This window comes from Kogia breviceps, chromosome 8, assembly GCF_026419965.1.
Source record: "Kogia breviceps isolate mKogBre1 chromosome 8, mKogBre1 haplotype 1, whole genome shotgun sequence".
Taxonomy (NCBI): Eukaryota; Metazoa; Chordata; class Mammalia; order Artiodactyla; family Physeteridae; genus Kogia; species Kogia breviceps.
Window position 1 is genome coordinate 22,755,696 of NC_081317.1, and position 24,507 is coordinate 22,780,202.

The following is a 24,507-nucleotide window of genomic DNA, read 5'->3' on the forward strand; positions in this document are numbered from 1 at the left end:
ATTCAGAAAATGTATTTCCTATGTAATGTTATCTGGTTTTCATTTCTCTTAAAGGAATGACAAAAAGAACTCGCAAATCAGAAGTACTTTATCTTTTCATAAAATATGCACAGTTACACACAGGTAATTAATTACCCATAATTACACATAGGTACAGTTTTTTAACTATACCCACCTAGGAATCAAAAAGCAGACTTTGCAACAGTCCCACACTAAGGATTTACTGTGAGAGTTTTTCTAGGAGTAGTGGTGGATGGGAGGAGTCCTTTTCAAAATTCAGCTTAGACTCCTGGATTTTAATTTATATTTCTTATACCACTGTGTCTGAGTAATACAATTTTTTTTACACAGGTTCCCCCTGTGAAGTTCCATTTACACCTGTAAATGGGGATTTTATATGTACTCAAGATAGTGCTGGAGTTAACTGCACATTAAGTTGCTTAGAAGGCTATGATTTCACAGAAGGGTCTACTGACAAGTATTATTGTGCTTATGAAGATGGTATCTGGAAACCACCATATTCCACTGAATGGCCAGACTGTGCTAGTAAGTTCTAAGTATTTTCTGGACTCCTTTCATATGTGTGAATATGTATTTGTCTGCCTATGTGTATAAATTTCTAAACATTAAAGGGAAAAATTGCTTTAATATAGGGATTAGGTTTGGTGAGTGGAAAACGGTGCCGTGAATTTTAAGTGTTTGCAGATAAGAGAAATGCTTGTCCCTTGACTTAAGATATTAGCCTCCCAGAGTCTTGCTATTCATCAGATTGCTATAGGATAAGATTCAGTTTATGGCAAAACCATCTTGGTGCTCTCATTTTTATTTACTAGAATTATCCGAAGAGACTTGTCAGCATGTCATTCTTGACTTGTAAACTTCAACTTATAAAGTATAGTCTTATAGTCTTTAGAAGAGCTTATGTTTAAAGTAAGAGCCAATATACATGATGCAGTGAGAGATCAGTCACATTCTCTTTAGAACTGATTTAGATTTAGAGCTATTCTGTAATCTTATATATTATTATAAAAATAACCCAATATCTTTGTCTAGTGTAAATAATATTTTCTGGAGTGAATCTTTGATCTAGTACTGTAGATGAAGTTTAAATGCCAATGTCTTAGAAAAAGAGTAAAGCCCACTTACTTGAGCTATTTTCTTCCCCAAATTTGGGAAGCAAATAAAAGTAGTATCACTCACCTCTATCAAAGATTTAGACAGTAGGATTTTAATGGTGATGCTATTAGGAGACATCGTCTCTGAATATTCCAAGACATCTTGCTGAGTCTAAATTCTAAGCTTCTGATCCAAGGAAGAATTTATCTTTGTGAAATTACACTTTCAAGAAATAGAATTTCACATGATATTCAGAAATTTTTCAATGTCTATTGGTTGAAAATATAATATAAACATATAAGTTATAAGTTTACATAAATATAAATTATAATATCTTTGCAGCTAGGATTTTTCAAAGATTCCCAGGAATATAATGAGGAGAATTTTTATATCTCTTTTTCTCTTAAATGCTCCTTTTTTAATATGATTGGAAGGTAAAGAATAATATATCAAAGCAAACTTATCACCAGGTAACTGGGTACAGAGCTGCTTGGCTCATGGTTTATTATGATCAATTAATGCCCGGAAACATTCCTTAACTGTCATCTTTTGTTTTTATTACAATCCCCAAAATCATGTCAGGATTAAAATACCAAGTTACAGTTATTCCACAGAAAATTAAATCGTTGTTTTGAAAACACTAACCAACTGGAGCTGTTTTTTCCAACATTTCCCAGTAAAACGTTTTGCAAATCATGGGTTCAAGTCGTTTGAGATGCTGTACAAAGCAACTCGTTGTGATGACACGGATCTGTTGAAGAAGTTTTCTGAAGCATTTGAGACCACCCTGGGGAAAATGGTATGTCAGTAGCATTCCTTTGTTGCTTGCCATATTTGAAAGGACACTCGCTGTTGAGTTTTTTGTAACCTCTCTGGGTCACCTGCAACAAAAATTCTTTGTCCTGATGATTCCCTTCTTCTTTTGTGACCCAGACTTCCTCCTCGTATTTAGAATTATTCATAGGTTTTTGGACTTCTGGAGTGAATTATATGTAAATCTGTGTTAAAGCACTTTGAATTTTTTAAAACACTCCAAGTCAGAAAGGGAAGCTTAGGGTCCATGTGGTTTGAGAATGTCTGCTTTGTTATTTAAAGTATGACAGGGGCTTCCCTGGTGGCGCAGTGGTTGAGAGTCCGCCTCCCGATGCAGGGGACACGGGTTTGTGCCCCGGTCCGGGAAGATCTCACATGCCGCGGAGCCATGGCCGCTGGGTCTGCGCATCCAGAGCCTGTGCTCCGCAATGGGAGAGGCCACAGCAGCGAGAGGCCCGCGTACCGCAAAAAAATAATAATATAAAGAAAATTTTTTTTAAAAAAATAAAGTATGACAAAAATGCCATGTAGACTGTATTTCTTTTATGATGAGGAGATCGTTGAACATTTAAAGGATTTTCTTTTTCATGTGTTTTTGTTTAGGACTCTTTCAGTGATTCCAGGAAAGCAAAACAATGTATTTAACTGTATTGAATGTCTTGAAGGCAGGAAATGATGACATATATATATATATATATATATATATATATACACGTGTATATATATATATATATATATATATATATATATATATATTTGTATCCGTAACAGAGTTGAGTGGCTTAGATTTTGGATAGATTCTGAAAGTAGATGTAGTAGTAGTAGTAGATTTGATACAGAGTGTGAGAGAAAGAGAGGCATCAAGGAGGCGGAGTGTACAGGAGCATAGATACAGGAGTGAGTCCACATGGTGATGTAAGTGTGTGAAGGAAGGATCTTTTGTGACTATTTGATCTGTTAAAAAAGATGTGGAATGATCAGCCTGGAGTGTGGATGGGGAGGAGTTGCTGGAGGTTTGAGAAAACAGAACATGGTATAAAATAATTTTCTAGGCGAGCATAAATGAACATACTAGGGAAATGTAGTAGGATTGCCAGTAAGCAGCATTGTGTTTTCTCCTAAGCTATAGTTGAGCATGTGGGCGCAAATGTGGAGAAAGCAGAGCAATGAATTTAACCAGGGTTAAAGGTTCTCCAGGCAGGGCTTCCCTGGTGGCGCAGTGGTTGAGAATCCGCCTGCCGATGCAGGAGACACGGGTTCATGCCCTGGTCCGGGAAGATCCCACATGCCGCGGAGCAACTGGGCCCGTGAGCCATGGCCGCTGGGCCTGCGCGTCCGGAGCCTGTGCTCTGCAACGGGAGAGGCCACAACAGTGAGAGGCCCGCATACCGCAAAAAAAAAAAAGAAAAAAAAAAAAAGTTCTCCAGGCAAACAAATTGAGGAGGGTGCATACACGGAAGTAATTCATGGTGGTAGACCATGGGATCCAAGATGGGCAAATAAGGAAGTGAAGACATCAGGAGCCGAGAGACAGTGAGGAGGTGGGTAGCATCAGTGGATTATAGATTCTGATGAAGTCAAAGAATCATTGGATTCTTGGGAGTAGGAGAAGGTGCAGTTACTGGTAATGATGAGGTCTGAGGGTATGATGGTGAGACATACCCTCAAGTGTATGTCTCATGTATGTCAAGTGACAAAGTAGAGCTGGAAGACAGAAGAGGAAGAGGAAGTGAGACTCCAAGGTGATAGAAGGATCAGCTGGGTGGATGCAGAAATCACCAAGGGCTGTAACAGGGACGGTTACCAAGCGTTCTCGGAATGAGAGGGTAACTCAGAGTGGGGGAGGGCTGTAGGTGATGGCCACAAGGAAGGTCAGTGTGTGGTATAGTTGATTGCAGGAGCTTCAAAACTCTGAGGCTTCAAGGAGGTTCATGGGAGCATGATCTGGAAACAGCAATAAAGAGTGAGGAGGACACTTCCTCCATGCCCACCATCTAAGAAAACTAGGAAGTCAGATTTCATTGAGAGCAAAAATGAAGAGAACATAAAGAGAGGAGGTTAAAAATAATAATAATAATAATAGGAGATTGGCTGATTACTGACTGTGTGTTTCATAGGGCATCAAGGAAGGTTTTGTGGACTTGGAGAAGGGTGGGAGATAGGGTCAGAGAAAAAGGATCTAAAGAGCCATTAATAAAATGTTGTAAATCAACTGCACTTCAATTTTGAAAAAGCCAAATGGGGTGAAAGTTAAGAGACAAGAGATATCCCAAGAGTCCTGGGTTTCTTGTGGTAAGTGATATAAACTGAAAGAAAAGGCATGAGGCTAATCCTGGTGGTCCACAGGCACTTAGAGGAGGTAGGGGAGGTCATGGAGGAGGGTCAGGAGCCTTTTTAAGGGCAGACAGAGCTCTACGGCCTTCCCCTCCCTCCTGCTGATGGAGATATGAAGGCCGGAGGAGCAAAGGGCTTATCCAAGGCACACCCAGATGGGAAGTACATTATGTCCTCTTCATTTTTTATTTGCAGGTCCCATCATTTTGTAGTGATGCTGATGACATTGACTGCAGACTGGAGGACCTGACCAAAAAATACTGCCTCGAATATAATTATGAGTATGAAAATGGCTTTGCAATTGGTAATGAAATTATTTCGTGTGGGTAGTTGGCAAAACTGATCTGCACACTAAGAAAATCATTCCAGAAGAGTGGGGCAAACTGGAAAAATGATCTTTCATTCATTTATTCATCAAGTATTTTAGGATGACTGGATAACTTGATACTGTGCTTAATGATCTTTATAAATATATTACATTTGGGGTATCAAATAAATTCTTTCAAAATATTAGCCACAATGCCTCAGGATGATAAAAACTAAGAAAACTAAGTCACATTATGATTGTAAAATTCAAATATGCATATGAAATCTTAGAAGAGAATAGTAATAGCTATAAAGTACTAACAGCAATTTTTATATGGCATTTAACTTAAATTGCAAGTAAGCCCTTTATTCAAGTCTAATATAACTTCCAGTGGAATTCTGATGTTTTCTTCATTTAGAGTCTGAACACTTTTTTCTTGTTTTTTTTTTTTTTGAGATATAATTGACATATAACTTTTATTAAAGCTACTCCAAAGTGTGCTATGTGATTTTTTTTGGCTGGTCTATCTGGCCATTTAGCTTACTATCTTCAGATTTCTAGATTTCAATTGTGTCTCTCAATTAGCAAAATTCTCCTTTCCAGTGATTATTTTTTTTCATTCTTATAAAACTGTCCAGAACTTGCAGAGTAATGTTTTAAAATATAATAGTGATAACAAAATAGTGTTGTGTTTAAAGCACATGAACTCTACAAGCAACTAGTAAGGTCCGAATCCTGGCTTCCCCACCAACTAGGTGTGTGGTCTTGAGCCCAAGTTCTCAAACCACTCTGTGCCTCCATTTTCTCACCTGTAAACTGGGTATATAAGAGTACTGAACTCATAGAGCCATTGTAAGGATTAAACGAGGAAGTACAAGTAAAAATAAAGTGCTTAGAAGGTTATTTGAGACAGTTTTAATTCACATGACAGCAGACATCCTTTTTGTTTTGACACTAGTCATGTTTTTAGTGATTCAGCATTGAGTGATGTTGAATGTTGCTTTAGATTTTTAGATTTAAAAATATTATTTGTGCATATATGTTTATTGCAAAAATTTGAAAAATGCTAAAGAACAAAGAATGATATTGAGATAACCTGCAATCCCAGAAATAATTCTGTTAATATATTAATGAATATGTAACTGTACGTGCATATGTATGCCGACCCATACTATTTTGTAAACGTGAATTTTTAGGTAAGATTTTATTCAGGACATTTTTATGTCATAAATATTATACTTCAATACAATTTTAATATCTACATATTATTTTATGAGTCAGTTTGCCATAATTTATATAAACAATTTCCTATTGGTAGGCCTTAGGTTGTTTTCCAATTTTAACTATTATGTACAACTTCTCAGTGAACATATTGGACATTAAACTTTTAGATTATAAAACACAAGGTGGCATTGGCAGGGGAGCCGGCAGTGGCACATCTAGAATAACAATGCTTCTTCTGTCACACATGACCCAGGTTTCCCTCAACCCCCAGATTGTTGAGGTAGGTTGCAGGGGTGCAGGGATACACACAGAGGGAGTCAGTTGTCATCATGAGGCTTTGAAATGGGTGATGTTTGTCATCCTAGAAGGATCCAGATGGCATGTGGTACAAGTGATCCTAAGAGACAACCCTTCCTCCTTGAGTGTCCTCACAACAGTCACAAGATCAGCGTAATAGTTATAACACCTTGGCAAGTCATAATGTATGGAAAATAAAGGACCAATAAATATATTAAAATTGTTTGTTCTTATAATGATCATGTAATTCAAATGAAAGCTAAAATGAGATGCCATTTCTGAGCTGTCAGATTAACAAATTTGAATAAGAATCATAACACCCAGAGTTGGCAAGGGTGTCAGGGGAAAAAAATCATATTCATATATTGTGTGTAGAGGAGAAATTGAAGGGCATTTGACGATATGTATCTAAAGGATTAAAAATGCTCAGACCCAGAAATTCCACTTCTAAGGATATTTCTCAAGATAAAAGTCATGCTAATGTACAAACATGTACCACATTTTATAAATTCTAAGATGTACACTTTTCATTTGGGCATCTCTGAAATTGGAATGTGTTTTCCCATTGATGGTGTCTTATACTTTATGAAATAGTGTATATACAAGGCTGTTCTAAAATTTTGAAATAACCTAAAAGTCTGAAGATAGAAACCTGCTTAGTTTATAGTATAGCTATAGAAGAGAATATTATGAAACCATTTGACACAGAAATATTAAATTTTTGAAAAAATTTGAAAAATGATTACCAAATAATATACATATAGTATGATCTCATTTTGTTAAAAGTACGGTATGTTTATTTTTATTCTAGTTATATATATATATATATATATATATATGTATGTATGCATAAATGTGTATGTGTGTGTTTATATATTCATAGAAGAAGTTCTTGCCTAAAATGTTATGGTCATTATTTCTATGTGATGGAACTATAAGTAATCTTTTATATTTTTCTCTTTGCTAATCTTTTTTTTTTTTTTCTACCAACATAATGGCTACATGACACATGTGGGACAAGTGTTTAAGTGAAAAACAAAAATATTGATCCCAGTTCTTTTTAATGGCCCAAAATATGAATTAAGCTAAAAAAAAAACCACAACCCTCAAAAACCAACTTGCTTAAGTGGACAAACCTGTATAAATAGAATTTGATGTTTAAAGCACCTAACTAAGCAACGACAGTATGCCTAGACGAATATTAATATCATTTACTATCACTGAGGTTTTAGAATGAGTCAAATATGAGCTAGATAGTTTGCATAAATTAGCTCAATTATTCCACAGACAAACCTATAAGGTAAGCACAATTACCTCAGTTTAGACACAAAGAAACTGAGATTCAGAGAGTTGAAAGGAGCTTGACTAAGATTGTACAGCCGTACAACATATATGAGAAGCCACAGTCTGAATCCATGTGGTTGATCACAGTGATATGGAGGGCATCTAAAGAATCACGTGAGGGCTTCCCTGGTGGCGCAGTGGTTGAGAATCCGCCTGCCGATGCAGGGGACACGGGTTCGTGCCCCGGTCCGGGAAGATCCCACATGCCGCGGAGCGGCTGGGCCTGTGAGCCATGGCCGCTGAGCCTGCGCGTCCGGAGCCTGTGCTCCGCAAAGGGAGAGACCACAACAGTGAGAGGCCCGCCTACCACAAAAAAAAAAAAAAAAAAAAAGAATCACGTGCAGCCATGCTGCCTCCAGCATTACTAACTACATAATCATTTAACTTACATGCTGCCCTCAGAAACTACCCCCACCTTTGAAATATAATGCAGATATGCCGATATTTGAACAATCTTCACGAAAGGAAATCTGTTTACATGCATTAAGTTTATAACGCTGATATAAAAAAGCAAGAATGGAGCAAACCCTGAAGGGAAATAGAAATTGATTAAAATCTGTACCTCCTCCCATTTCCTCTAAAGTTAAGGTAATTTATTATTAGGTCAAGGATAGAATGTTTTAAATGCCTATATTGCTCTACAGAGACCTTGCTTTATACTTTTAATGGAATTCATTGGTAATCTAAACTTAATATGAAGCGCCTAAAGCTACAATATGATATTACAGACGAAACCTTGTATATGGTATATTATGGGCAATTTAAGCAATGATCAAGGACAGTTTGATTTGTGGCCTAACATTAGAACCTAAACGCTGATAAAGGTGCAACTGTAACATCTTTTGTCTCTCTGCCCCAACTGTCCAGGACCTGTTGGCTGGGGTGCAGCTAACAGGCTGGATTACTCTTATGATGACTTCCTGGACACTGTGCAAGAAACACCCACGGGCGCCGGCAAAGCCAGATCTTCACGGATTAAAAGAAGTGCCCCATTATCTGACCACAAAATTAAGTTAATTTTTAACATCACAGGTAAGGATAGACTATCTGTTTGAAAAGGTTAATATAGTGGGAAATTCTTGGTTGGAGACCTGTTCTTCAAATTTTCTATTTGTTACCATTATTAGGAAATGACCCTGGAACTGAAAATTAGGGCAAGCACAAATCAACCAAGTTTTGTCATTTTTTTCTTAATATCACAGATGTATTTTATAGTTCCCATAGCAACAAGCCTCCTGCTTTGTGTTCATCTTGACATGATGAACTACGGTGTGTTTTTAAAAAGCGAGAGTTTGCAGGAATTTAGTATGTAATCATGAAGAACTCCACAAAAGGGTGATGGAGATCCAGCATAGGAGAGAAAGATTAAAACAAATCGTGTTGTTCTTAATATTCTCCAGGTACTAGTTGCTCAGTAAGTGGTGTTTAAGTTTCAGTTTATTTTTCCTGGAAGATTTTTAATATGCTATTTCTCTTTGGTAAAAACTCACTACAAATGGCTTCCTGCAACACCATGTGTGTGTGTTATGTTTTCTCTTGTTTCATTTTTATCTCAGCTAGTGTGCCCTTACCTGATGAAAGAAATGATACCCTTGAATTGGAAAATCAGCAACGACTCATTAAGACGTTGGAAACTATCACAAATCGACTGAAAAGGACCCTTACTAAGGAGCCCATGTATTCCTTTCATCTTGCATCTGAAATGCTTGTAGCTGACAGCAATTCCTTAGAAACCGAAAAGGCTTTCCTCTTCTGCAGACCAGGCTCCATGCTGAGAGGGCGTATGTGTGGTAAGACTTCTCCCTGTAATCAAAAATATCTGGTGCCTATTGGGTCAAATGACATGGATAGAGTCGTTTTACAACTCTAAAGGGATATTGTGATGAAAGCTACATTTTCTTTTTGTTACATGATTAGTGTCTCAAAAGTCTAGATAACCACTATTGGTCACGACAAGAAAATTATTTTAGGTGAGCGACTCAAATCTTAGTTTTATTTATAGATCTTTAGACCTCACAGCTTTCAGCAGCAACTCCAAAAACAGAAACTCATACTTTCTAACCACTCATGTGTGCTGGCTGAGCCCGTCTCATGTGTTTAATCCCGTTTAGCTACTGTATGAGGTACCATTCTTATTAAGTACATTTTAAACATGAGAAAACTGAAGCCAGGGAGGCTAAGAACTTACCCAGTAAGTCTTACTGTTTAAGACAGTAAATGGTGTAGCCGAGATTCCCACCCAGGCAGCCAACATGAAATTCACATAGCATAAAGTGAACCATTTTAAAGTATACAATTCAGGGACTTCCCTGGTGGCGCAATGGTTAAGAATCCGCCTGCCAATGCAGGGGACACGGGTTCAATCCCTGGTCTGGGAAGATCCCACATGCCGCAGATCAACTAAGCCCATGCGCCAGAACTACTGAGCCTGTGCTCTAGAGCCCGCGAGCCACAACTACTGAAACCTGCACACCAAGAGCCCGTGCTCTGCAACAAGAGAAGCCACCGCATTGAGAAGCCCGCTCGCCGCAACTAGAGGAAGCCTGTGCACAGCAACGAAGACCCAACACAGCCAAAAATAAATAAATTAAATAAATAAATTTATTTTTAAAAGTATACAATTCAGTGGTATTTAGTACAATCACAATGTCATTCAACCGTCACCTCTATCACAATTCCAGAACATTTTCATCACCCCCAAAGGAGACCCCAGACCCATTAAACTTCCATTCCCCATTCTCCCTCCCCCCGAGTCCTTTAGCTTTTACCCCTATTTTAGACTGTCACCATCTGGATCAGTTCCAGTCTCTTTCCCAAATAAGTCATCATTTATAGATGGCGGGATCTCCTCTGACCAAACTCTGTAACACTCAATGGAACCAACTGACATGAGTCTTCTGTTAACCTCTCTCTGTAGGTTGGGGCTCTTGTGTCCTGGTCGGAAAACCTTCCTCAACAGTTCTTATTGCTATTCCCAGAGCTCAGCTGAGTTTTTCACAGTGTGATAAACCCAGCCCATCAAAAGCGCATTAACGATGTCTTTCTGAGCCTCCTCTTGTTTCTTTCTCAATCTGTGAGTGAAAATCAGGAATTGCCTTGGCCAGCATTTTGCATTTCTCAGTGTGGTCTTCAGACTACCTGTGTCAGCATACCCTGAGGTGCTTTCAAAATGCAGCTTGATTAAGGCCCCATCCCAAAACGGATGCATCTGACCCCTTGGGGTTAGGGCATTGGAATCTGAAATTTAATAAGTTGCCAGGTAATTCTTACATACTTTAACACCTCAGAATCACCCAAGTGATCCTTTCAAGTGTCCTCTCTATAAAATACTAACTTCGATAGCAGCCTTTCCGTGAATTTAACATCCCACTTTGGTCTCAGAAATTCTGCACTCCAGGCCTCCAAATAGTAGACCAAATCTTCAAGGAAGGAAGGTTCTAAAATTGGCCTGTTTCCTCGGAGCCGTTGGGTCTGAGAATGCCTCAGACTTGCCTTCAGTGGTCAGTAGTTCCTGCAATCAGAGACGGGTTGACTTAACTCACTTGTTTTAGGCTCACCACCTTTGCCTGTTTTTATTTCTAGAAATAATGCTATAATGGCCACTCAATTTCATAAGGGAAACCATTCAGAAGAGCAGCTATGAAATCATTTTTAATATCTTGAAGCCCCAAATTAACCTAAACATTCATTGTTTTATCCTCTTCTTCCATGAACTGTGTGTTTCCAGAACAATCTGGTTTATTAGAATTTTAACCCACACTTCAAAGCCCCCATCATATAAACACTAAACTTGGTCAACAAGAATTTGCATTTTCTCAAAAAAAAAAAAAAAAAAGAATCTACTGTTGGTTTAGAGGAATACATTTCTGGAAGGTTTATCATGTGAGTAAGCCTCTGGCAGTAAAATTTAACCCATAAACTGTAGTATCTGGAAGCAGGTTTTATTACTCTCGTGCCTTAGGGAAAAAGCACATTCCATACTATATTCAGTGTTTCCTGCTTGTTTTCTCTTCAGTCAATTGCCCTTTGGGAACCTACTATTCTCTGGAGAATTCTGTCTGTGAAAGCTGCTTGATGGGCTCCTATCAAGATGAAGAAGGGGAGCTTGAGTGCAAACCCTGTCCAACTGGAACTTACACTGAATATCTCCATTCAAGAAGTAGCTCGGAATGTAAAGGTAGGGCCTCAGTGCTCATTTTGACCAGAAGCCCAAATTTTGTTTCCAGTTATAAAATCTCAATGGCAAATAGGATGAAAGACGAGCATTACCAAAAGCAATTTCATTGATTTTTTTTCTTTCTTTTATTTGCAAACTGTTACCTGAATGTTTCCCTCACTTTCGAGAAGTCCATTTATCTTTCCTTTTGCAACAGTCCATTGCTCTAAGTCAAACTCCACTGTCAAGAACTCTAATCCACATTCATCAGTTAACCTGGGTGTTTTAGTGACTCTCACTTTAATTGGTGGAAAGGACTTTCATGGCTCTTAGCAAGCATTAGGCTGCTTTTTGTTAGAATAATGTGTGATATGATGAGATTCACTCTCCGTTTACTTGGAAATGAATAACTACAGGCCCATATGCACCTATTCTTGCAACTAAAATATCCAGTCCTTTCAAAATATTGTCACTGTTATTCTCAATGAACATTCCTGATGGAAAAATTTTCTTTCACATTTAAAAGTTACAGTAAGACACACCTAAAAGAAGGAATTGCAAAATTGTTCCTCCTTGCCTATTGTTGCCAACGCAGGTGTGGGTACTTCATGACACATGTAAACTCGAGAGCGGTGCTAGGTGATTGCAAATGCACTAAAAATGTTAGCAGCGCTGAAAATTAGAGTCATCCGGAGGAGAAGGGCAGAAGAAAAGGACAGTGCACTGGGAATTGGGTAATCTGGCCCTAAGCCCGCTCTACTACAAAACCATTGCTATGAGTTTGGGAAAGTTGCTTAATTAACCTCTCTGGGCCTGATGCTAAGACTAGTCTTACTTGCTCTCTGCCAACCCTCAAATGACATAGTGTCCGTAGGCAGGAGGAGGTAAGAGGGCCAGTTCTTATTTAGAGTGAAGAGAGGTGCCAGCATAGTCATGAGACTCTAGCTCAGTCGGGGGTTGTGTTTCAGTCACTCAAGAGAACAGTGTACAAGCTGAGAACTTGTACAAACACAGGCTTCCCTGTGACAGCTTGATCTCATGAGAGTGTCTTTCTGAGATGCAGATTTCTAACTTCACCCAAAAACTGTTTGTCGACGTTTTCTATGTGTCAAACACCATGCTAGGTCATAATACAAGTAACTGGAAATGAGCCTAAGACTTAGTATACAGAAGTATGGGGAGTCTAAAATGTAACATGCATGCTTGGAGTTCTCCGTGACCCTCATTCTATCCTAAATACATTAAAATGTGGAAAATCCTATTGTACACAGTGCTAATTTTGTGCATCATTATTAACCATGTTACATTTCTCGTTTTAGCTCAGTGTAAACAAGGCACCTACTCATCAAATGGGCTTGAGACCTGCGAATCTTGCCCACTGGGCAGGTATCAGCCAGCATTTGGTTCCCGGGGATGCCTCGTATGTCCAGAAAATACTTCAACTGTGAAGAGAGGAGCCGTGGACATTTCTGCTTGTGGAGGTTAAGTCTTAAGACATCGCTTTTTTTTTCCAGGCCTCCTGGGTTCTACGTATGGAGGAGTGGAATCTTTTTAGCAAAACCATATGCCTACCGCATGCAAAGAATGTAAATAACTGTCTCTTCATAGAGAGTTTCCTTCTATTCGGCCAGTCAATACTTAAGTGTAAACACCCATAATATAAACACCATGCTGGTACCGTTAGGAACACACAAGAAGCGCAAGACTTGGTCCCAGCCCTCAACATTTGTAACCATGTGGCCACACGATATGATAGAAATACATCTCGACTAGGAACTTCCATTCCTCGGGTATAAAATGAGGTCTTACCTAATGTTCCTTGAAACTCTCCAAATACAACCTCCGAATTGTAACGTTCATTCCCTGCAGTTTGAAGATTTTCATGAGTGATTATCCACTCTGGCTGAATACTAGAATCATTGCACATTTACATCAGTATTTTAAAAATACTGAAACCCAATCTCTGCCCCCCCGCCCCAGATATTCTGATTTAAGTTTTCTGGTTTTCTTCTGAAGTTCCCCCAGGTGATTCTAAAGTATGACTAATTTTGGTTCTCAAATGTCACCATGGAGGGTTTGTTAAAACATAGATTGCTGGGCCCCAGCCCCAGAATTTTTAATTCAGCAGGTCAGGTGTGGGGCCCGAGAATTTGCATTTCTAACTAGTTCTCAAGTGATGCTGATTCTGCTTGGTCCAGGGACCAGACATTGAGAACCACTGGTTTAAATAGAAATATAAAGATTAGAGTTCTATTTTTCAAATAGTTCTAACATCCCTACCAAGTACAGTTTTCCAGCAGTGAAAAAACTGGAAGCCATAAACAAAAGTAAAAGATGAAAACTTAGAATGACAGTGAAACGAGGTCTGACAGTCAAGGTCAGCCTATTGCCAGAAACTCCAATAAACTGCAATGACTTTGCAAATTCAGTGGAACTCTGCAAAAAATAAAAAGTTGTTGGCCTCCCTCTGCTACATCACTGGGAACAGAACAAGCATGCCTGGCTAAAAGATGACTTTTTAAAAAATTGTGAGTCCTCCCCATTCTTTATATCCTTACTGAAAAACCTAAGGTCTATGGCAATCTGAAAGTTTAAACTCTTCCCTTATTGAGTGAGTGATGTTTTTAAGAAGCCGGTCTGCTGGTTCCCCATTCCCTCAAGCTACACACACACACACACACACATCCCATCCTTATTGCACCCCAATCATATATACATCTGCATCCAGTTAGAGACTGAGAGTCCTAGAAAACAAATGCTTAGGATGTTTGAATGTAGTGATAAGGAGGGGACAGGGTGTGTGCAGCATTGCATCCTGGGAGTCCTAGTCCTCATAACTTAAGTGCTACAGGAAATACATACTATGAGTTATAGGTTTTTATATGCTTCATCTGTTTGAATCTCAGAACAAGAATCACAGTAGATGAAAGCCTCTTAGACCTGAGGAGTTGGGCGAGCAGTGTTCATCAACCTAATGTTTCACTGATGAGAAGAGAATTTAACTAGGACCTATTTGAAATTCATAAACCATGTGTGTTGTGTAATACCAGCTGTGGATTTTTTTTTTTAATTAAAAGCCAAACATAACCTCACATTATGCTTGAAAGAGATCTGCCAAAGACTCTATTATTTTGTCAGTATACAAGCTAACTTTGGAAGAAAGTCTGCAGGGAAAAATCCTCTCTCTCTGTCTCTCTGTCTCTGTCTCTCTCTCTCTCCCCCCCTGCCCCTCCCTCTCCCTCCCATTTCCCTCTCTCTCTCTCTCCCTCCCTCTCTCCTTCCTTCCTTCCTTCCTTCCAACCACAAAAGCAACTAGGATTTTTACAGTGAAACAAGTTCATATTTGACAAGTTTTTATTCTTTAGCTTTCCAAATAAGCCTTGAGGTTTTCTAATACCAAATTAATGCAATTAAGTAATTATAATTCCCAGAAAATCTCTAAACTTCTGGTAACTGTTCCATTTTTCCTACTATTCCTAGCATATGTTTAACCACAGTCTACTTGTCCTGAGTAGGAATTGGTAATATTTGGTAATGACACTTACCCCTGTGGTACTGGATAAACACCATTTTACTTTTACTTTAAATTTAAATGTGTGTGAGTTCTAAAACGGTCCCTTATATGTTTTCCTTAGTTTTCAGCCAACCCCCTTTCTCTCCCTCTCTCCCCTTCCCCTTCTTTCTCTCCTTCTCCTCTTTTCTCTGTCTGTATTGATTTGTGTTTTATGGGCATGTTGTACAGCTTATCTTATTTTTTGCTGACATATCACTTTTTGCCTCCTTCGGCCTGTTGAACTTAAAATATCATTAATAAATATAGCGGTTATCTTTAAGTATATTACTATGTTAGCATAATGTAACATTCTTTATACATTTCACCTATTATCACTTACTAGGATATTAAGTAGTCTTGAGTCCTTGGTTACAAAAGAGTCTGAAATTTTCCATTTTTAAAAAATGATTTTTATCTAAATAATTAATCCCACAAATGAGTTTTTGGTGATGGTGTTGTTTACATATGGTCCCAATAGAAGGAAATAGATAGATTATTTGTGGAACAGGATAACATTTCTTAGCCCAACCCTGTAGGATGAAGTTAAAAGGAGGCTCAGAATAAGAGGCTTTGACTTCTGGCTTTGTCATAGGAAACCAATGGCTCCAAGGCTGTATTTATTCCTTTACACTATCGGGGGACAGACATGTGAGGTTACATTTTTCCCTGGTCATTTCAATGCTTTATTTTAAATTCTATTTTGATATCACTTTTGGCATATTTGGATACTATTTTTCTCTTTCTCTACAGTAGAAGAGGTGAGAAGAATTTTGTTCCATTTGTCGTGATTTAGAAACCACAGTTTCTCTGGCCAAGGTTCAAAATAAAACTTTCTCACATCTTTTCTTATGACATTAGTCCATTAGGAACTGTGTCATGTATGTATGCATGTGTGTGTATTTAATACTGTACTGTGTACTAGATAGTGCTATTATTAAGTATATGTGTATGTTTATACATTCATATATGTGTGTGTATGTATATGTGTAGATATATATGTACTACCTATATAAATTATATATTAAATGCTGATTTTTCACTCTTGAAAAGTATATTTGTGATGACAACTGTCTGCCCTTGGAATGTAATTTAAACTAATTTCCACATGAAAGTTTATTTTACACTTTCTAGGTCAAAAAGCAAACTATAGACATCACAATACCATGTTTGCTATTTTTAGATGCTAATTGGCTTATTGATTTTTAATCTTAAGTTTGTATTATTATTACATCTCAGTATAATTTTTGACAATTATAGTATAATTATGTGCTACAACTGACAGTATAATTCTGTCAGTTTTTAGAGGCACAGTCTTTTTTTTCTTTTAAAGGGTAAGATTGTACTGAAAAAAGTTATATGGAAAAAACAGTTTAATTCATTATAGCATCTTGGGTTTAAGGGGCAGCATTTATATTTCTAGCATATCATGCACATTTGTAGATATCCTCTCAAACAGAAAATTTATACTTTTATCAGTAGAAGATTTATGCTTCCAATTAACTAATTAGCTATTTGGAAGGTACCTTTTCCAAACAGACTATCATTTTTGGAAACTTGGGAATCAGAAAACCCATTTTAAACTCCTATAGGTTTATAATATGTTTGTGCAAAGCCCTGTCTACATCTAATAACAGTAAATTATTTTATTCTTGGTGAAACAAAGATTCTTGTAGTTTAAAACTCTTCTTGAATATAGCAAATGTAGCCACCAGAAAAATTTTTTTCTAAATATGCATTAATATCTATGTTATCTTCTGCCATCTCTTGATTCAACTCTCTACTTTTTGTCAGTTGGGTACGTAAAAGAGCTCTTTTGCAAAAGATTTGCCTGCCTGTTTTTGCTTAAGCAATTTGATTGAAGCTTCTTGAGATTACGACAGATGCGTTAGCATTTACTTAATGTTTATTGTCATACCAATAAAAAAGAGATGCCATCACTTGGAGTATCCTGCTCCCTTGAGCCTCAAGTGTATCTCTAAATTTTTCAACCATATTGGTAATTATTTCTGCTATACTAATTATTATAAAGAATCCAAAACCTAAATGATAAATATGCTGATATCCTGAATAGCTGTTTCCCTGTGTCCTGTCTTCTATACTTAATTTTATGCAGACAAGTCTTAATAGTTTTAGTAGTTTTCTCAGTTTATAATGGTTTTAGGGTTCACCCAAATGACTCCAGTTCACACACTCCACCTGAATTTGTCTATGGATCATAGTCTAAAACCCCAACCCAAGGATTTAGTCATGGGTACTCTATCCCACTATCCGTCTGCCAAATGTAACCAAAATTTATGTTTGGGGCTGTTTTCTTATATTCCACCAAATCTTGGCAAGAGAATTTCCAGTTTGGTTAAAAGATAATATTCAACTGCATGTTGTTTACGAAAAGCATGTCTAACCCAAAATGACATTAAAAGTTTAAAAAATAAAAGACCCCCAATAAATAATAGACAACTCTACAGGGGAAATAAAAATTTCTGGTGAACGTAAAAGATGCAACTTCATTTATCATCAAAATGCAAATTAAAATAACAGCGTGATTCCATTTTTACCTTCAAGTTGGAAAAAATTAATCATTTTCAATGCTGAGCAGGCAGTGAGAAGGGCAATTTCATACACTGCCAATGGGACTGTAAATTACATTATTTAAAGATTTGGGCATGACATATTTATGGCTTTAAATTGTCATATCTTTAGTTCTAACTACTCAACTACTCAAAGTCAAGTGTTATCCCAAGGAAATAATCAGAGCTATATTAAAAAATTTATATTGAAAATTTCATGTCAGCATTATTTATAATAGCGAACTAGTAGAAACAACCTAAGTGTTCAATAGGAGAGGACATGTGAGATCCATTATGGTCTGCCAATGAGATGTAATATTTTTCATTTATTAAACACCATGTTACTTAATGATTTGGGGAATGATTTGCTTATGATATAAAGTTAAGTGGAAAAATCATAACACAATCTCATATGGCCAATTCTGATTTTTACTGAGTTGCTGCGTGTTGTTAAAAGATGGGAAGGAAACAACAAAACATTTATCTAGGTGATAAAATGGTCTGGGTATTAAGTACGTGCAAGAGAAAATATTAGCAATGCGATAGCTTTCTTATAACCAAAGGTTAATGCACTTCTCTAAAGAGGTAGGGTATATTGCTATGAAGCACAAATGATTTGTTCTTACTTTTGCAGTGCCTTGTCGAGTAGGAGAGTTCTCTCGTTCTGGGTTAATGCCCTGTTATCCATGTCCTCAAGACTACTACCAACCCCATCCAGGGAAGTCCTTCTGTTTATCATGTCCCTTTTATGGAACTACAACCATCACTGGTGCCAGATCCATCACAGATTGTTCCAGTAAGATGATATACTTCATTTCTCATGTAATCCTGTGTTGGAGACTTTTGTTTATCTCTGCGGTAGCTTCCATTCTGAATATCACTATTTTCAGTGCCTTTGGGTGTCTGGATGTGTTAAACTATCCTTTTGAAGGCCTTTTTGATGACAGTGACTCAAAGATTCTTATTTGGGGAATGTCGAACTTGATAAATTCCAAATTTCTAAGAGTCTAGAATTTAATGATATAATTCCATCCATCTCTATGCTCTCTTTATATTACTGAAACAAAATATATGTGGCTTTACCCACTCTGAGAATCAGAATCTTGACCATGGTATTTAAATAGAGTCTGCTCCTAGAGAACAGACTTGTGGTTGCCAAGGGGGAGGGGGTTTTGGAGGAGGGCTGGAGTGGGAGGCTAGGATTAACAGATGTAAGCTGTTATATATAGAATGGATAAACAAGGCCCTACTGTATAGCACAGGGAACTATATTCAATACCCTATGATAAACCATAATGGAAAAGAATTTTTTAAAAGAATGTATATATTTGTATAACTGAATCATTTTGCTGTACAGCAGAAATTAACAGTAAAACAACTATACTTCAATTTTAAAAAAAGAGAAAGAAAAAATAGAGTCTATCTATTGGCAATACCTACTACACACAAATATGTTTTTCAGTTGTTTTTTTCCATTAATTTTATTAGGTTTTAGTTCAACTTTCTCAGCAGCAGAGGAAAGTATAATGCCCGTTGCTTCTCCTGGGCATATCAAAAAGAAGTATGAAGTCAGCAGTCAGGCAAGTCCATTTTCTATTTATAAAATTTTCTCTAATGGAATGCTTGGAAAACAATTTGTCGTTATACATGTCCCACAGAGGAAAACTACCAGAGTTGAAACTTCAAGTGATCAAGACTCATGAATATTATCAATGAATAATTACATTTGCTTATGACTTATAAAATGAACTTTCCAAAAATGCAGCATTAGAAGTTCTAAGTAGCAGAAATGGGAATTTTTCCCAGCAATGTCTGGCACAGAGAATTGTAGATTTAGGGAGTCTTTTGATTTGCTAATAATTAACATGTACCATGAGCATAACCCATCATTTGAGTAAGGGCATTTGGATCAACCAAAGGCCTTTTCCGATTAGCAGGAAGAGTTACTCAACTTTCATGAAAGTTATTTAAATTTTTTGCCAGCAAAAATAAAAATCATTTATTGGAGTAAGTTGTGGGTTTTTAAAAGAATGAGAAACATAACTCATAAAACTTTTCCATTTATTTTTTTGAAGACTAGTTACGAATAATTATTTTGGGTGATTTAGCCATTACTCTGAATGCACCTTGCCCAATGTCATAAATTCCTTGGCTTTAAGTATTTTTAAGGAGGATAATGAAGTTATATTTCTTATTTTAACTTCCTACATCCAAACACACTCACAAGGGCATCATAAGTCATATCTGAAACTGCACTTAATGGACACAGACATATTAGAATCCACTGGCTTACTTTTAAAAATGATGCACAGATACCACTTCCACAGATTCCTGATTTAGCTGGTCTAGGTTGGGGCCTGTCCTTAGTATACTTTTTAAAATGCCTTAAATGGAGCCAGCATTTAGCAACACTGCCTGGGTTTATCAGAACACCACTCAAGAATAATATATAGCATTTGTGCCCATATATGGCAGGTACCAGCGGTATGCAGGCAGCCGTCAGGCTGGACTCACCTGGAAACCGAAACCTGATGTAAACCTTCTAACTCCCTGCTCAGAATTGCTTTGAAACAAATAGTGTTTTGTCTCTGATAAATTTCTTTTCTGCCACTGGTAGGTTTTCCATGAATGTTTCTTAAACCCCTGCCACAATGGTGGAACCTGCCAGCAACTTGGGCGTGGTTATGTGTGTCTCTGTCCACCTGGATATACAGGTACCACAGAGGAATGCAAATTTTCATGTGTTTTTCGTACAGTATCATTGTGACTTGCAGTATCAAACTTTGAAACATTAAAAATAAACACCACAAGATACATTAGACTGTATAATTGCACAAAAGTTTCGTCGAACAAGACAAACCAATAAGTGAAGAAAGCATACATATCTTACGCATGACAGTTTTCTTTGCACATTTTGGGGGAAGAATAAAGAATCATCTTCTCTATGAAAAGTCACATCATAACTCACGATTTAAACTGGAATACGGTTCCAGAGGCCGTGCCCAAGGTTGCATTCTAACACAAATTAAATGCATGACACTCAACATAGGACAGATTGTCCAGCATAAACATTTTTAAACAAACTCCAGTTTCTCTCATTTGCTTCACATGAATGGAAGTTCTTAGGAATGGCCATGATGTGTTGCTTTATTTCTTTCTGGAAGCTGTGCTTAGAAAAACAGCATGGCTTTGAACTTGATTATGTAGGAATTATGTAAGAATTATGTTTTCTTGCAGTTTGGTTCAAATTCCAGCTCAGTCCAGAAATATAATTTTTGAGGAGAAATGAGCTATATCTTAAAAATTGCAGTTTATTTAAAATAATTTCCTGTTTTCTTCCAGAAATGCAGTTTTTACATTTTTTTGCAAGTTTTATGCCACCAACACGAAGTGTTTTTAATGAGAAAGTGGTATTTAAATAATTCACCACAAGCTAAGCAAAAGAGAAGTTGGAAAACAAAATACAGAATGTTGTCATTGCACTTACTTCAACATGTGCATATGTGCATGTGTTTCAATTCTTATAAAAATTTTTGTCCCAACATTCCACAGGAAATAATGAACTTGTCCTAGAATTTTATAAATGAGAGGTGGTTGAGAAAAGCATAATATAGGACAGTGATTCTCAAATTTTGACATGCATCAGAGTCATCTGGAGGACTTGTTAAAACACAGATTGCTGGAGCCAAACCCCAGAATTTCTGATTCAGTAGGTCTAGGGAAGTTGTGAGAATTTGCATTTCTATCACATTCCCGGGGGATTACTGATGCTGTTGGTCCAGGGACCACACTTTGAGACCCCCTGGTGTAGAGGAACCTGGGTTTCGGCAGAGCTAGCCCATAGAAAGCCTGTGTGCACCCTATGGGAAGATGCACCCCATTCTAGGATACCTGACATATGAGCTGAGATCTGGAAGGATTTAGTCCCGCCACCCCTCCTCCGCCAAGTGGCCTTGGTGGCAAGTATATATGACTCTGTATTTTTCACTTGGGAATTAAACTAATTCCTGGCTCTATTTTATGCTTCCACATTTCCCTTTTTCCCCCTCTACTTCTAACTTAGGATCTTTTGCTGTCTTTTATGTATCCGTATAAAGGTATCTTAAGGCTGTTTAGAGAGAGGTAATACCTTCATTAAATACTTAACTAGATGGTAGCTCTTAACAAATATTGCCCTTTCCTTCACCACCACCACTCCCTATAAATTCAGATTATTGGGATAATTATCTTTAAATGATCATGGTTCTGTTTCTGTTAATCTGCTCTTTGATTGACCTTCCGTGTCTGGTTTGCATTTTAGGCTTAAAATGTGAAACAGACATTGATGAATGCAGCTCACTGCCATGCTACAACAATGGAATTTGTAAAGACCGAGTTGGGGAGTTCATTTGTGAATGCCCATCTGGTTACACAGGTAAGGGGAAAGTTTCTCGTTCTTAGAATATTAACCCTGGAATCCTTAAAATAATGAGTTACCACCTCACACCTGTTAGAATGGCTATTATCAAAAGATAACTGTCCATCAGTGGAAGAATGGATAAAGAAGATGTGGGGGGGGCGTACACACACACACACACACACACACACACACACACACACACACAATGGAATGTTACTCAGCCATGAAAAAGAATGAAGTAATGCTATTTGCAGTGACATGGATAGACCTAGAGATTATTGTACTAAGTGAAATAAGTCAGAAAGAGAAAGACAGATATCATATGATATTGCTTATAAGTGGGATCTAAAAAATATGGTACAAATGAACCTATTTACAAAACAGAAATAGAGTCACAGATGTAGAAAACAAACTTACGGTTACCAAAGGGAAAAGGAGGGGGAGAGATAAATTGGGAGATTGGGATTGACATATAAACACTACTATATTTAAAATAGATAACTAATAAGGACCTACTGTATAGCACAGGGAACTCTACTCAACACTCTGTAATGACCTATATGGGAATAGAATCTAAAAAGAGTGGATATATGTATAACTGATTCACTTTGCTGTACAGTAGAAACTTATACAGTGTTGTAAATCAACTATACTCCAATAAAAATTAATTAAAAATTAAGAAAGATAAGAGATAACAGTGCTGGCAAGGACATGGAGAAAAGGGGACCATTGTGAGCTGTTGGTGGGAATGTAAATTGGTGCAGCCATTATGGAAAACAGCATGAAGTTTTCTCAAAAAATTAAAAAATAGAATTACCATATAATCCAGCAATCCCTCATCTGGGTATGCATCCAAAGGAAATGAAATCACTATCTCAAAGAAATAGCTGTATTTTCATGTTCATTGCAGGATCATTCACAATAGCCAATGGCCAAGATATGGAAACAAGTTAAGTATAAATCAAGGGATGTATGGATAAAGAAAATGTGAGCTAGGTAGGTAGATAGATACATACATATGTACATAGATTCATATAGATACATAGAGAAATAGATAGATATCGTATATATAACATATATTGGAATATTATTCAGCAAATAACTGTATTTGGCAAAGAGCAAAATTTTTCTCAAACATGTTAGCCATGATTTCCAATCGTTTTGCTCTTACACCTGAACAACTTGCTTGAAAACCGATTAGTCTTCAATTCCTTTCAGTTTTCTCCAGCTCAAATATTCTATGATTCTTTGCAGGTCAACTCTGTGAAGAAAACATAAATGAGTGTAGCTCCAGTCCTTGTTCAAATAAAGGAACTTGCGTTGATGGCTTGGCTGGTTATCACTGCACGTGTGTGAAAGGATACATGGGTAAGACGTTTCCATCCTTCCTAGTCGTCACAGAGCTCTGTAAAGCCCCAGAAATCATTACATTTATGAACATTACATATATATATGTAATATTATATAAGTTAATATTAATTTTCTGATTTTAAAACTGTGCTGTGATTTCATAAGAGAGAGTCCTTATTTTTGAAGAAATTCACACTGAAGTATTTAGGGGTAAAAGGGCATCATTTCTACAATTTACTCTAAAACAGTTCAGAAAAAATATGTTCCTGTACATGCGTGTATATATATATATGTGTGTGTGTGTATAGAGAGACAGAAAGAGAGAGAGAAGACATGAGTTTATATGCTAAGACAAACACTCAAGAAGGAACTGGAGTTAAATTATATAAAATCATATTGTGAATGGATGCTAAATAATAGAGTTAAAATATCTATCTATCTACATTTAACTGATAAAGAAGAAGTCCAAAACAGAAAATGATCAGTGAAAGAAAGAGGCAAGGTCGAAGAAACAGAGGAGCATTTTGAACTAAATTTGCCAGTTCCATTTTTTAACATTATCTCAATTAGATATTCATTGGTAATGCTAGTTTCAGAAAGGTAAGATTGAAAGAGCAGATTTTCAAAAACACAGTCCTAAAATGATTTAGAAAAGCCAGAGCGTGTTGAAGAATGGCTTGAAACCAATTTGGTAGGCCAGTGGCTCTGCAGCCTCCATTCCCATCCTTTAGAAGCAGCATGCTCTAAGGAGTCAGCACCTTGATCCCAGTTTTCCCAAGGGGTTAACATGTGGGCTCGTTTTCATCCCCATCCATCCCCAGGCCTACACTGTGAAACAGAAGTCAACGAATGCCAGTCAAGCCCATGCTTAAATAATGCAGTCTGTGAAGATCAGCTTGGGGGGTTCTTGTGCAAGTGCCCACCTGGATTTTTGGGCAGTCGGTGTGAAATAAACATGGATGAGTGTTTCAGCCAACCGTGCAAAAATGGAGCTACCTGCAAGGATGGTGCCAATAGCTTCAGGTAAAAGACTAAGTCTGGCTCCTT

General features: G+C 37.3%; 1 protein-coding gene across 1 annotated transcript in view; it reads left to right on the forward strand.

Moving 5' to 3' along the window:
• SVEP1 (sushi, von Willebrand factor type A, EGF and pentraxin domain containing 1) overlaps nt 1-24,507 on the forward strand; it is a 193,390-nt gene that overhangs the window by 99,207 nt on the left and 69,676 nt on the right. Inside the window, exons 12-24 of the mRNA XM_059072281.2 lie at nt 352-546; nt 1,794-1,915; nt 4,459-4,567; nt 8,303-8,467; nt 8,992-9,225; nt 11,451-11,612; nt 12,911-13,072; nt 18,346-18,507; nt 19,200-19,291; nt 20,329-20,425; nt 22,012-22,125; nt 23,365-23,478; nt 24,282-24,483. Coding sequence (XP_058928264.1) covers nt 352-546; nt 1,794-1,915; nt 4,459-4,567; nt 8,303-8,467; nt 8,992-9,225; nt 11,451-11,612; nt 12,911-13,072; nt 18,346-18,507; nt 19,200-19,291; nt 20,329-20,425; nt 22,012-22,125; nt 23,365-23,478; nt 24,282-24,483 — 1,930 coding nt within the window. The remainder of the gene's footprint in view (nt 1-351; nt 547-1,793; nt 1,916-4,458; nt 4,568-8,302; nt 8,468-8,991; nt 9,226-11,450; nt 11,613-12,910; nt 13,073-18,345; nt 18,508-19,199; nt 19,292-20,328; nt 20,426-22,011; nt 22,126-23,364; nt 23,479-24,281; nt 24,484-24,507) is intronic.